Genomic DNA, 13,316 nt, shown 5'->3' with positions numbered 1-13,316 from the left:
TATTCTGTCCAAGGGGTTATTTGACAAATGGCGCAAAATTTATTATCACCGATCCCTGGATGCGGGTAATAGGCTACCGTTAAGAGGAAGGTGCAACTTTATAACTTATGTTGATGCTACTTTGTAAATTGTTTTAATTAAAATACTCTTTTTGGTTGTATTTACAGCTCCTAAAAAAAAACTACCGGTCTCTATAGTAACAGACTACAAATAAACCCTGTGTAGTCTGATCTTGAAGTCACATTGCCATCCAAACGTCCCCTACTTCTAGTCACTCTAACAAATGAATGTTCGTAAAAACGAAAGGTTCATGACTGTGGAGTCAGACTACAAAGGGTCTTCTTGTAGTCTGTAACCATGGTTACACACAGATCTGCACAGCAGCTGTAGACACGCAACAATTTATGCACAGTTGCTTAATTTTTCATTTTAACTGCATTCGAATAAAAAATTATTATGAAGTTGAATATAGATTTAATACTGATAAATCTACTTTAATGTCGTGGACAAGGCAGAAGGTGCACAGGTAAGAATCAAGATAAACTGTTTACCCACCTGGGATGATAAGGAACAATAGCTTAGGTGGGGCTTCATCTGAGGTTTTCTGCAGATCCCTCCAACGCCCAAATTTAAGAACTTGTGTAGCAGCTCCGAGGCAGTAGATGAATTCATCATGCACAGGGATATGTTCTTCTGACATATTTCTGCAGAGTGTACAGAGGAAAATTGTTAAATATGGCAAAAAGGTGAAGACAATAGGTTTAGTCTTCCTTTACACCAATTAACACAATATAATAGTAGTCATGCAAAATATAAGCAATGCTAATGGTTTCTTTAAAGATGCCCACAACTACATACATTTGGTTCTTTAGTAATTACCAAACATCTCAAGCACCCATCATGCCTGGTGGAGCCAAAAGATAATTCAATGAAGAATGCCAAGACAGTGTCATCAAAAAATAGGCTGTTGTTTAAAGGGATTATCATTGCAGAATTACTACATTCCTATCAAGCCCTACCACAGGCAGGGCTTGATAGGAACTTCCCTTTGACAGGTCTCAGAACCTCAAAAGGCCTGAGGCTGCCATAGCAACTGAACAGCTCCTTTGTTCCCAGTGGTGGGGAGCCGTTCTGTCCCCAGGAGCGTAATTGCAGTTGAACATGGCATCTAATGGGTTACAAGTTCATAAAACAGCAGGCATGCCCATGGATGTGGCATCCGCTCCTGAGTGGGTGCCATCTTTAAAGACCCAACATCTTGCTTATCACCAACAGTCAACAGAGAATGAAGGGAGGAGCAGTGCCTATGTTTGACAACTGCTCCATTTGTTCAGGAATCTCAGAACCATTGATTTGCAGGTTTAAAATACTGATGGCCTACACTCAGGAATAGGGCTGATAGGCAGCGTCAGACTGAAGTTCCTTGGGCCTACCAGAAAAAATTATTCTGAGGATCCACCTTCTGTGTATATAGGGCTTTAAGGTTCCAGTTTTACTAAGGGTCCATTATTGTCAGAGCTTAGGTCCACCGGAGGATCATCTGGTACTCTGGTGGTCCAGTCCGACCCTGTCGGTAGGGGTCTGACTCCTGCCAACCAGCTGTTTGTAGGGGCTGTGGCTCAGGCAAGTGCTGTGGCCTCTTTATACTGCACTATGTCTGCTTAGTAGCGGACCTGTGAAGGATACTGCAGTTTTGTCCCATTCATGTGAACCCCAAAAAAAACTTTGGCTAGAGAGATAAGTTGGCCATCCCTTCAATTTCTTCCCATAAGACTCTCTGGTGAGAAAGGAGACAATGCCTTTTCTTTACACAATAAATTGCTTATTGCAACCACATGGTGCAGAGAGATGGAGTCTTCCAGACTCAGAGACGCTCCTTGTAGAGGCCATTAAATAGAATTGACAACAAGGGATCCCCAGATATAAGCTCAGAATTGCCATATGAAATATTAAAGGTTTTTTTTCGGGACTAACTCACTGATGACCTATCCTTAGGAGAAACGCTGTTGTAACCAGGTATGTCCACCACAGCGTACAGAGTTGTGTGGTTCTGGTGCTGCAGGTCCTCAAAATAGCTCATCGGTGGGGCTGCTGGGAGCTGGTGATGATCTATCCTAAGGCCACTTTCACATGGTCAGTATTTGGTCTGTATTTTATATCGGTATTTGTACGCCAAACCAGAAGTGGAATCTACAGAGAAAAAGTATTATGGAGAGATATGTACATCTGCCATGTTGTGGACCCACACCTGGTTCTGGCTTGCAAATATTGATGCAAAGTACTGATCAAATATTGACCATGTGAAAGTGGCCTAAAGGTGCATCTACACGGCCCAAGAATCGTACAGATTATTAGGAAGGACCATTCTTGCGAACGGTCGTTCCGAACAATCTGGCAATGTAAGAGTGCCACGATCACCCGATGAACGTGTGAAACGCTTGTTCATCGGGTAATCCTGTCGTACATGCAGGCACCACCGATCATAGATCATGTGGTCTCAACAGGTGATCTGCTGCTCAGAAACCATGAATCTGTATGAGGATGAGGGACTGCTATAGTGATCCCTCGTCCTCATACTGTGAGGATCGAACGCTTCCTTCCCGACAATCGGCTGCTCAGTCAGCCCATGTAAATCCAGCTTAAGGATAGGTTATCAATTAGTTAAACCTGGGCACCCCTTTAAACAATACATGAGACCACAGGACAAGTGTCTTTAATCGACTGCTACTGGGTACAGATTAGGATCTAAAGGAAAGTAAAGATCGTGTGATCACTCCGGCTACTATGGCTTCCGGACCTTGTGGTGGACAGTTGGTTGTGTGCAGCAAGGTTGGATTTCCTAACTCCCAAAAATCTCTCCGAGAGGAACCAGTAGTGCATTTGCCTCCAGGCCAACCTTGCCAGTTCTGTCCTGCTAGAAGAAGAAGAATTATAACAAGTTATCACATTTTCAGAGCACAAATGGAATTCCTAATGTGAATAAGCCTCACTAGATTCCTGATGATCTGACCCAATTTCACGGCCAAATGCAAACTTTTGGACCAGGATTTGGCCGATTTAAAGGTTATCAATGCCTAAACTGGAAAATAGAGACGTTAGAAAATCTTCTTTTGGTAAATAAGATATTTCAATTTGCTTTGACAAAAAGAATGTTCTTCGCCACCAGCTAGAGGAACAGCTGCCTATGGTCATCTTACCTGCAGACAAAGACTTTCTGCAACCGCTGTGAGGGCCACAATTTGAGGATGCCTGCTCTAGGTGCTGAAGCAATGCCCTAATAGCGCCTAGAGGTTTCATTAGCATATTATAAAAGTCAGTTTTTTAAGAGAACGGAGGCAGGCAGGGAGTTATAAAGCCCACTGTTATGTACTGCTGACATGTCAGTCAGCTACATAACGTTATTTCTCATGACAGAAACCCTTTAAAGAAGTTGTGCCACAAAAAATATTCTACGTTTTTCAAACCAGCATCTGGATCTGAATACTTTAGTAACTGCATGTAATAAAAAAGTTAGTATAGCCACTGAGCTATCTGTATAGCGCCACCTGCTGTTTCTTATTTTCCTTATTTCTTGTCCACTGTACTGAGGTGGTCGCACATGCTCAGTTTAAATCTGCAATCATCACCAGGCCTATCGTCTGTTAGAAGCTCTGGCCGCTACAAGAACAGAGCTACAAGATAGGACACACCCTGAGAGAGGACACGCCCCCTGAGCTGCCAGCCTGAAATATATCTAGCAGTAGAATTGGAGCAATAAATGGGGGAGATCTCTGGATCCATGTGAGGTACAGGGCTGGTTCTAGCTTTGTTAGTAAGAGATTGTCATGTACTATATGGTGTCTGATTTTTATTTTTTACATGAGCCATGGCATACCCCCTTTAAGAGGGTGTGGTGCACACAGGAGTGCAGTGGCCCCACAACTAGCAGATTGGCAGGGTGCTGTAGTTGGACCCCCACCTATAGACCATATAATTGTCCCGTAAAATCCCTTTAGCATACTAATGTGTTATGTTACGTCTCCATTTTCACCTAAGTCATGTCTGACATATCCAAAGGCATATCGAGGAGCACCAATCGCCTATCACTCCGGAGCACCGTTTTGCTTGGCTTCCAGCTTTCTTTTACAATTCACTCAATGTTTTTTTTCCTGGGGGTTTATGGACAAGACTTTATCAACCATTAGCTGCCAAACTACATTTTAACACCTGTAGATGTTTTTAACACCTCTCCCCCAAATGGTTTAGAAACGTTCCCCCCCTTCTCAGAAACTTTGAGGTTCAAGACCCTAATGAGCTTCGGCCGTCAATCACACACCTCTCACTCGCTGTCTAATGTGACGCGTGTTTGTAGAAGTTTTATAGCTCCCGCTATAGTATTGTAATGTTAGTGTGTTGAATCAGCAGGTCTGATTTTATCTAAGTCAACCACGCTGCTTTTAATTACAGACTAGTTTCTTTGAAGTGTTTAACTTTTATTTTTTTATTTATTTTTTGTCCCCAAGTACATTAGAAGCTGAGGAATTTTTCTTTTTTTCTTTTTTTAATTTTTAAAGAGGAATGGAATAACTCTGTCAAACCATATACTGTATGTTAGGGCTGATCCTGCTTATTAAAATGATACCTGGATGGCAAAAATCTGTTGCACCAGTGTTCAATTCCATATGCTAATTAGGGCTTGAAATGCAGGTCATCAATATCATAATGGCGGGGGTCCGACACCCGGCACCCCCACTGATCAGCTGTTTGAAGAGGAGGAGGTACTCCATGTGAGTGCTGCTTCCTCTTCATTACACTGCCCCTTGTCTCCCTTGTAGCGGCGGTGTACTGCAATTATCAAGTGAATGGAGAGAGTACTTGTAATTACACTGCACTTCTGAGACGATGGGCAGTGTAATGAAGAGGAAGCAGCGCTCACATGGAGTACCCGCTCCTTCAAACAGCTGATCAGTGGGGGTGCCGGGTGTCGGACCCCACCGATCAGATCTTGATGATGTATCCTGATGATAGGTCATCAATATATACTGCCTGTACAACCCCTTTAATTTTGTCATCCTCCTGAACAACCTACAAGTTATCTAAATACATGGAAAGCATCCCCTGTATGTCTGTTTTTAGCTGGATTTTTTTCAAAGGGGTTTTCCAGGTGGAGAATATTGAGGCCCTATTCTCAGGATAGATCACCAATATCTGATTGGTGGGGTCCAACTTCCAGCACCCCCACCGATCAGATGATTGAAGAGGCCATGATGCTCCGGTGGGCGCTGCAGCCTCGTCCTAGGCCAGTGACACCAAGCACAGCCACTATCGAATGGCCGGCGCTGTGCTTGGTAAGCTGTGAGGAAGCCACAGCACTCACTGTCACACTGCAGCCTCTTCAAACATTGGTGGTAGTGCTTGGTGTCGGACCCCACTGATCTGATGTTGATGACCTACCCTAAGGATAGGTCATCAATATTCTACTCCCGGCATACCATATTGGGGATGCCCAGAGCAATTGCTATTACCCATTCCAACCCAACATTAAAGGGGTAATACAAGTTATCCCCTATCCACAGGATAGGGGATAACTATCAGATGGTTGGGGGTCCTACTGCTGGGACCATCACTGATCACGAGAACAGGGTCCTTGTACCCTCTGCTGCTCCCCTAAAATGACCGGAGCAGTCAGTCGCACATGCGCGCAGCCGCTTCATTGATTTCTTGGAGAGTTCTGGAGATAGCCAAGCACTGTGGCTATCTCCAGGACTCCCACAGAAATGAACAGAGTTGTCCTATGGATAGGGGATAACTTATACCTACCGGAATACCTCTTTAAGGAGGAGGGAAAATCTTTTAGCCGAGGAGGGTGACTTGATCAGATGATTACTAAACACCAAGGTGGTCCCTGAGATTAAAGCCATATAAACAGATGGCTATGACTGACTGGTACATACACAAAGATAGAGCAAGTTCTATCTTTTTGCGGAACGAAAGTACGGAACGGAACCACCCCGTATTGCTTCCGTTCCGCATCTCGGGATTTGTGGACCCATGGTGCGGAATGCACACGGAACAGTGCCCGTGCATTGCGGATCCGCATATGCGGTCCGCAATACGGCAACGGGACACCTACGGTCGTGTGCAGGAGGCCTTACACGGTTGGTGACCTTGTCTGGATCAGAATTATGACCATGGCAGTACATGATCACTGGGCTAGGCTTTGGAGAACCTCAGATTCCCCAATCCTGCCCAGATCATAATTTCTTAGGACTGATGAAAAACTTTTCAAGGACACATGGAAATCTTTATGAACTTCTATAGCATTTCTTGAAGTCATGGAAACCCCTCTACTCAACAATTTCCACTTCTAAATTTCATTTCCACAAATGTGAGGTCATTTTCAGGTCCATTGGAGAACTTGTTCCATTATTGATGGAGCGCCTTATTAAAACATTGACGTAATATAAACTTATTCTTCTGTTACAAACATTGGTCTATTGAGCATGCTACCAGCTTCTAGATCATCCAGGTTCAAGTGAGGTAGAGTGTGACCTACAAAAGAACGGGATGTTTCTGGCAGTAGTCTTCTACAGACAACATCCTGTTCTTAAGCAAGAACATTGTCTCCTGGAGGCCAAAGATGTAACTGAACCTCAACAAAAGGATATTTAAAGTTTATGGACACCTTTGACATGGAAAAAGTTATTTTTTCATGTGTTAGTGGTTACCTTGAATAAAACAAAAAAGTTGCACTACGATTCAGTCTGCGATCTTCATTCATTTTCAGATCACTGATATTCAGTTTGTAAGCTGCTTCTAGTTTCAGACTTTTTTTTTTTTCATGTAAAAGTGTCCCTCCCAGGTATACATGCTCTGTGTGTCCAGGATGCTGCTGTCTTCACTAGCTCTCATGTATCAGCACAACTTCACTTCTGGTCTGATGTCTCCTACTACAGCCTATGCTAATAGACACTGATATTGAAGACTATGTTAGTAATCTCTGCCTCCTTTCCTTACAGAATGCCCCGTGTGAGTGCTTTCCTCCCTATCCACACTCTGATCTGCGTTGTAGAAAAGGCTCCCCCTTCCTATTGCTATCTCTGACACTGAGAGGAGGAAGAGGGAGAGCAGAGAGAGTTGTCAGAAACTGAAGCAGCTGATGGATTTATGTCAGTTACACAAAACTCTGCAGCAAAAGAAATGCAGCCAGTGGCCTCAGCGGTGAAGACTGCATGTAAGGCACATATACACTAAGATACGTTATTCCCGTGATGTGAATGCATGATGTCATCGATGAGTGAAAACAGCCAGTCATGGGCTACACAGAAGCTGTGCTTGTGTGAGGGGGATGGGTCAAAAAGGGTGCACTGTGCATGTGCGACCACCCTCTATTGCTTCACGTGGGAGCGCAGAAAGCCGAGCGGCAATCGTGGCCACCGCTCCATTCACTTCTATGGGGCTGACGGGAAATAGCCAAGCCGGCGCTCGGCTATTTTTGGCGCTCCCACAGGAAAAGAATGGAGGGCGGCTCCACATGTGTGGTGCGCCCTCGAAAACGTTGGGGGCTCCATTCTAAGTAGACTTGAACCTATTGGACATTGGGGGCATATCATGTCCGAGATGGGAATGCCCTTTTAAAGTTTGATAAAAGGGATATATTATGAAATTGAGTGTAGAAAATTTTCCTGATGTATAAAACTTGATTAAGGCCTCTTTCAGACGAGCGGGTGTCACACTGCGGACCGCAGCGCAGCATCCGTCCTGACCTGGTCGCATAGCATTATATTGATTTATGGTGTTATGTAACCCTTAGAGGTCTGGAATGTACTGTATAACACTGACATAATGCTGTCAGTGTTATCCAATACATTCCAGAACTGTAAGGGTACATGCATATGAACGTATTTTCATTCCGTGTCTGTTTTTTTTTTGTGTGGACTGTATGCGGAACCATTCATTTCAATGGGTCCGCAAAAAAAAAACTGAAGTTACTCCGTGCGCATCACAGACAAGGATAGGACTGTTCTATTAGGGGCCAGCTGTTCCGCTCCGTGAAATACGGAATGCAAACGGACATCATCCGTATTTTTTGGAGATCGCAAAATACATATGGTTGTGTGACCATGAGCCCTAAGGGTTACATAGCAATATAAATCAATATAATGGTATGCGACCCGGTCAGTGATGGGAGGTCAGGACGGGTGCTGCTCTGTGAGTCCGCAGCGAAACACCCCCTCGCCTGAAAGGGGTATCTCGATCTTAAAAGATAGTGCTAGAATATGCAATCACTTTAGGTCCAACCTCTCTGACTTCCACCGATCCTGAGAAACAAGGGGTTGCAGCGCAGGTTTAGCACTTTTTCCCTGCGCTGCGGCGCTCCCGGCCATCTGACTGTGCAGAGAACTGGCGCCATACACCTGAATGCTGCGTTACCTGGACAGCAGATAGCCAGAGCATTACATTCTCAGGATTGTGGGGGTCACAGATGTCAGATAATACAGCGATTGCATGTTCTAGTATTACACCATCATTTTTTAAAGGAGTTGTCTAAGTTCTTTTTTTCATACTCCAAAATGCTGGGAGCCTGTCAAAGTAAAAAAAAAAAACTAAAAAAAACCTGACCTTACCTTTCCGAGCCCCCTCCAATCCCCTCTGTCCTCGGGCTGCAGCCACAACATATTATTTGGGCTGCCATAGTGATATCCCAAATACCGCTGCAGCCATTCACTGGCCTCAGCAGTTTACGGCACGACACCACCGAGGCCAGTGAGTGGGTTCAGCAGTATACAGGGTGTGACCGCTACAACCAAAACAATACATGCAGAGAGCGCGATGCTGGATCGGAGGTAGTTCTGGAAGGTACTTTTTTTAATTATTTTAATGACCTTCCCACAGTTTGGTAAAATAAAAACACCTTGAAGGGTGGCATACCCCTTTTCTTCCAGTAATAGGGTCGCACCTGTCCACGGATTGCGTCTAGTATTGCAGCTCAGTTCTATTGAAGCGAACAAGGCTGAGCTGCAATACCCCACATGACCTGTGGACAGGGGTGGCGTTGTTTTGGGGAAAAAGCAGCTACGTTTTTAAAATCCTGTACAATCCCTTTAAGGAGGAATTTTTTTTTTTTTTAATGAGAATTCTGTATGAAAAGTTTTTGAAATGAATCTCCAACACAGGTATCTTTGTTTTGCAGCAGACATTAATCACATACGGGGTCCGGCGCGGGCCCTGTGTATGAATGATACTGTATACAATGCGTACCAGGGGGAAAAAAAAAAAAAGTTGTTTTCATGGAAGGCGCATTCATTCTGCAGCCGTTTATCGAAACCGGTAAATGTCACCCAGATAAATGATGACAAATTTGCCTTCTTTATTTACGGGACCTTTCAACAAGACTGAAAATGGTAACAGGTGCCGATGACATCACCAAACTGATTAAAGAGAGAAAAAAGTGTACCTCTTCTGAAGTTAAAGTGATCACATGACCCCCTGTCATTATAGACGTGTTGTCATCACGCCAGCCAAGACATTTGGACGCCGTTCAAGCCCCATGGAGCCGGCTATACAGCTGTTTTCACATTACCTCTGCACACATTTTTCCGACGGATGGTGATGGGGAGTTTACGCTGACAAAGCCGCTCTTTATATCATAATGGCGTACGCCATCTACAATGAGACAAACACTGGACGCTAGGATGCAGTTACTGTAAATACACGCTTCCTCGCTAGTGCCACGTCATTTATATACAGGACGAGCTGGATCAAATGCAGGTATGAGCACATTATATATATTATGGAGAATACAATTACTGGCGGGGGGCGGGGGGGCGGGGGGCAGCCAAACTATCGCAAAAATCTGCTCACCCACATTTGTGGCATATGTTGGGACAGCAGGTAATACACTGTGACGTGGTAATCAGTTGATCGCCCCTGCTCCAGGCGTTCTGGCAAACCACCGGCACAGCCAGCCTAGTATGTCCCCTGCACTATTAGGCGGTGGCCATTCAGATGAATGGTCACCCATGTACCGTCACGATGGCTCGAGTTCTCCCGTTCCGAGTGGCTCATCACTCTAGGTCATAGCGGGATATGCTATATTATACACCTGATATCCCGAGATGCCCGATTGTGGCATCCCGGGAAAACAGCTGCCAGAGGGAAGGCAAACAGTCACTCATGTAACGTTGGGACGGCTTGAGCGCCCTTGAGTACAGAGCGGCTCATCATTCTAGGTCACAGCGGGGGATGCTATATCCCATTCCACCACTGTGACGTGGTAATCAGCTGGTCGCTCCCGCTCCTTGCCTCCTGGGAAAACCACTGCCAGAGGGAAGGCACAGCCAGCCTAGTATGTCCCCTGCAGTATTATGTGGCGGCCGTTCAGATGAATGGTTGCTTACATAACGCAGCTCAAGTCCTCCAACACCGGAGCAGCTCTTACATAGAGGCTCGGCACTTTAGCGCATATAGAGAGATGCTGTATTTTACACCTGATATCCCATTCCAACCACTGTGATGGGGCAATCAGCTGGTTGTCTCTGCTCCCGGCGTCCCTGGCAAACAACTGCCAGATGGAAAGCACAGCCAGCCTAGTGTGTCCCCTGCACTATTATGTGGCAGCCGTTCAGATGAATGGTCGCTTATATAACGCTAGGACAGCTCGAGTCCTCCGCTACTGGAGCAGCTCATACAGATCAGCTTGTTACTCTAGCTCACAGACGGGGGCACTGTGTTATACACCTGATATCGCATTTCAAAACATGGTATCGCAGATTACTATGATCTATTTAACCCCTTAGATCCCATTGTCGATACATCCATTTAGTAAAGCTTGATTCTGAAAGGGGGAGAATTCTTTCTCTTGGAATTCCATTTAAAAAACTGAAATACGTATTTGACATTCTTTAGATCAGGGGTCTTTTATTTCTGACTTTTTTTTTTATTGTAACATAATGACGTTACACCCTAACATTCACCAACACCGAAAAACTCTTGGGGTCTTTGTGAAGCTCCAGGTGCCCAAGTATAAAACAGTCTGGTCCTGGGAGCCCCCACTTTACGCTCTGTGATCAGATTACGAGCGAGATTATGGAGCTCTAGCTTTCTGACTTCGGGGACCAAGCAGGAGATTCTGAGGATGCGGGGCGGTGCTGGGTTCCTTCACGCTGGACTCATCTCAGGGACAGGACTCATCTCAGGTTAATTTGCATATGCATCAAATAGTTTTTTACATAATAAAAGCACACAGAGCTATGGGGTATTGTGGATGTGATAGTGGCCATCTAGCAACCCATGTCCTCAACTCTATACACAAAATCCCGTTGACAGGTTCCCTTTAAGGCTAGGACGGAGGTTCATCTTCTATTAGGACAATGACCCCAAACACACTGCTAAGGCTACTTTTACACTTGCGGCAGTGTGATCTGGCAAGCAATTTCGTCGTCGGAACTGCCTGCCGGATCCGCCGATCTGGATGTGACTGAAAGCATTTGTGAGACGCATCCGGATGTGGATCTGTCTCAAAAATGCATTGCGAGAACGGCTCCGTCTCTCCGCTTGTCATGCGGACAGACGGATCCGTCTTGTATCTTTTTTCACATGGATCCAGCATTCCGGTATTTTGAATGCCGGATCCAGCACTAATACATTCCTATGGGGAAAAATGCGGAATCCAGCATTCAGGCAAGTCTTCAGTATTTTTCGCCGGAGATAAAACCGTAGCATGCTGCGGTTTTCTCTTTTGCCTGATCAGTCAAAACGACTGAACTGAAGACATCCTGAATTACTCTCCATTCAGAATGCATGGGGATATGCCTGATCAGTTCTTTTCCGGTATAGAGCCCCTGTGACGGAACTCAGTGCCGGAAAAGAAAAACGCTAGTGTGAAAGTAGCCTAAAGCAACACTTGAGTTGTTTAAGGGGAAACATGTAAATGTGTTGGACTGGCCGAGTCACAGCCCAGATCTCAATCCAATAGAAAATCTGTGGTCAGACTAATTGCTGTTCACAAGTGCAAACCATCCAACCTGAAGGAGCTGGAGCAGTTCTGCAAGGAGGAATGGGCAAAAATCCCAGTAGTATCCCAGGAGGAAAGCCTAGCTGCTGGAGAGCGTAGGCGCGGGATCTCGCTGGGAGAGAAGGAGGACGCAAGGGAAGAGAAGGGCGGGCAGAGGCTGAGGCGGGGATATGAGCAAAAGAGGCAGAGCAGCCTGGGCTCCAATAAAGTGAACGCCGCCCCTGGGCACTTTGCGGGCGGCCCGCATTTACATACGAATAAAAGTCTGTTTTTGCCTCAGGTGAACTTTACAAGAACACAACAAGGTACATTTGACTCGTGTATAGTTATGCTACAGCGCTATGTAAGCGGTCTATAACAGTGATGGCTAACCTCCGGCACTCCAGTTGTGGTGAAACTACGACTCCCAGCATGCTCCATTCATTTCTAAGGAGTTCTGAGAACAGCCAAGCAAGTGTACATCTTGGGAGTTGCAGTTTTACCACAGCTGGAGAGCGGAGGTTAGCTATCACAGGTATTAATGTCAAAATGTGGTGACAGACTCCCTTTAAGTGAAACAACCCCTTTAAAAGGTTATTAGCACCTTGTAAAGTGATGGTGTATTGCTAGTATTTCACCATACTGCGGGTCTGACCTCTGGGACGCCCACCAATCCTGAGAATTAGAGGTCCACAGAATTACCACAGATTCCCTTTCTATGTTTTTCCTGCAGAGCAGCACTCCTGTTCACCCGGCTCCAGGGTCATGCTGCAGTTCCCAGCACAGCGGATGGTCAGGCCACTGCTGTGAACACTGAAGGGGACGCACCGCTAAACTAGTACTGCAGGCCCTTCAGTTCTGCGGATATCATAAGTAATGGCGTATCTTAGTCACAGGATGGGACTCTCTCTATAAAGGGCTTGTCCCGTTAGAAAACTTGGGATAGGGAATGAATGATCTGCGGGGTCTGCCGATCACGAGAACATGGGGACCGTGTTTGCCTATTTGAACAGAGCAGCGATCACTCTATTTAACTCCATAGGACTCCTGTAGATAAAGAGCACAGGTGCTCGGATGTCTCTGGCACTTCCATAGTGTAGGATAGAGCGGCAGCTTGCATGTGTGACCGCCACTGAATTCAAATGGGGCCACCCTTCGCATGATCGACTGGGGATCCCAGAGTCTGCCGATCAGAGATTTATCCCCTATCCTGTAGATAGGTAATGCGTCTGTAATGGACAACCCCTTTAAGCATTGTTTTTTATGTTTATTTGCATGTTATATAACAATACACCTTAATGGGGAGGGTTGACACCAGATGGTACCGCATGTAACACCCATG

General features: G+C 45.5%; 1 protein-coding gene across 5 annotated transcripts in view; it reads right to left on the bottom strand.

Moving 5' to 3' along the window:
- The window catches only part of LDAH (lipid droplet associated hydrolase), a 249,584-nt gene that overhangs the window by 201,107 nt on the left and 35,161 nt on the right, over positions 1 to 13,316 (bottom strand). For 2 of the 5 annotated variants that reach the window (XM_044289610.1, XM_044289612.1), the window contains exons 2-3: positions 2,798 to 2,914; positions 556 to 704 (exon numbers count right to left, since the gene is read on the bottom strand). In XM_044289610.1, coding sequence (XP_044145545.1) covers positions 556 to 704; positions 2,798 to 2,914 — 266 coding nt within the window. The remainder of the gene's footprint in view (positions 1 to 555; positions 705 to 2,797; positions 2,915 to 13,316) is intronic. The other 3 variants (XM_044289615.1, XM_044289614.1, XM_044289613.1) reach the window with 2 other exon arrangements.

Source organism: Bufo gargarizans, chromosome 4, assembly GCF_014858855.1.
Source record: "Bufo gargarizans isolate SCDJY-AF-19 chromosome 4, ASM1485885v1, whole genome shotgun sequence".
Classification (NCBI taxonomy): domain Eukaryota; kingdom Metazoa; phylum Chordata; class Amphibia; order Anura; family Bufonidae; genus Bufo; species Bufo gargarizans.
This window is presented reverse-complemented; position numbering and strand designations above follow the sequence as displayed.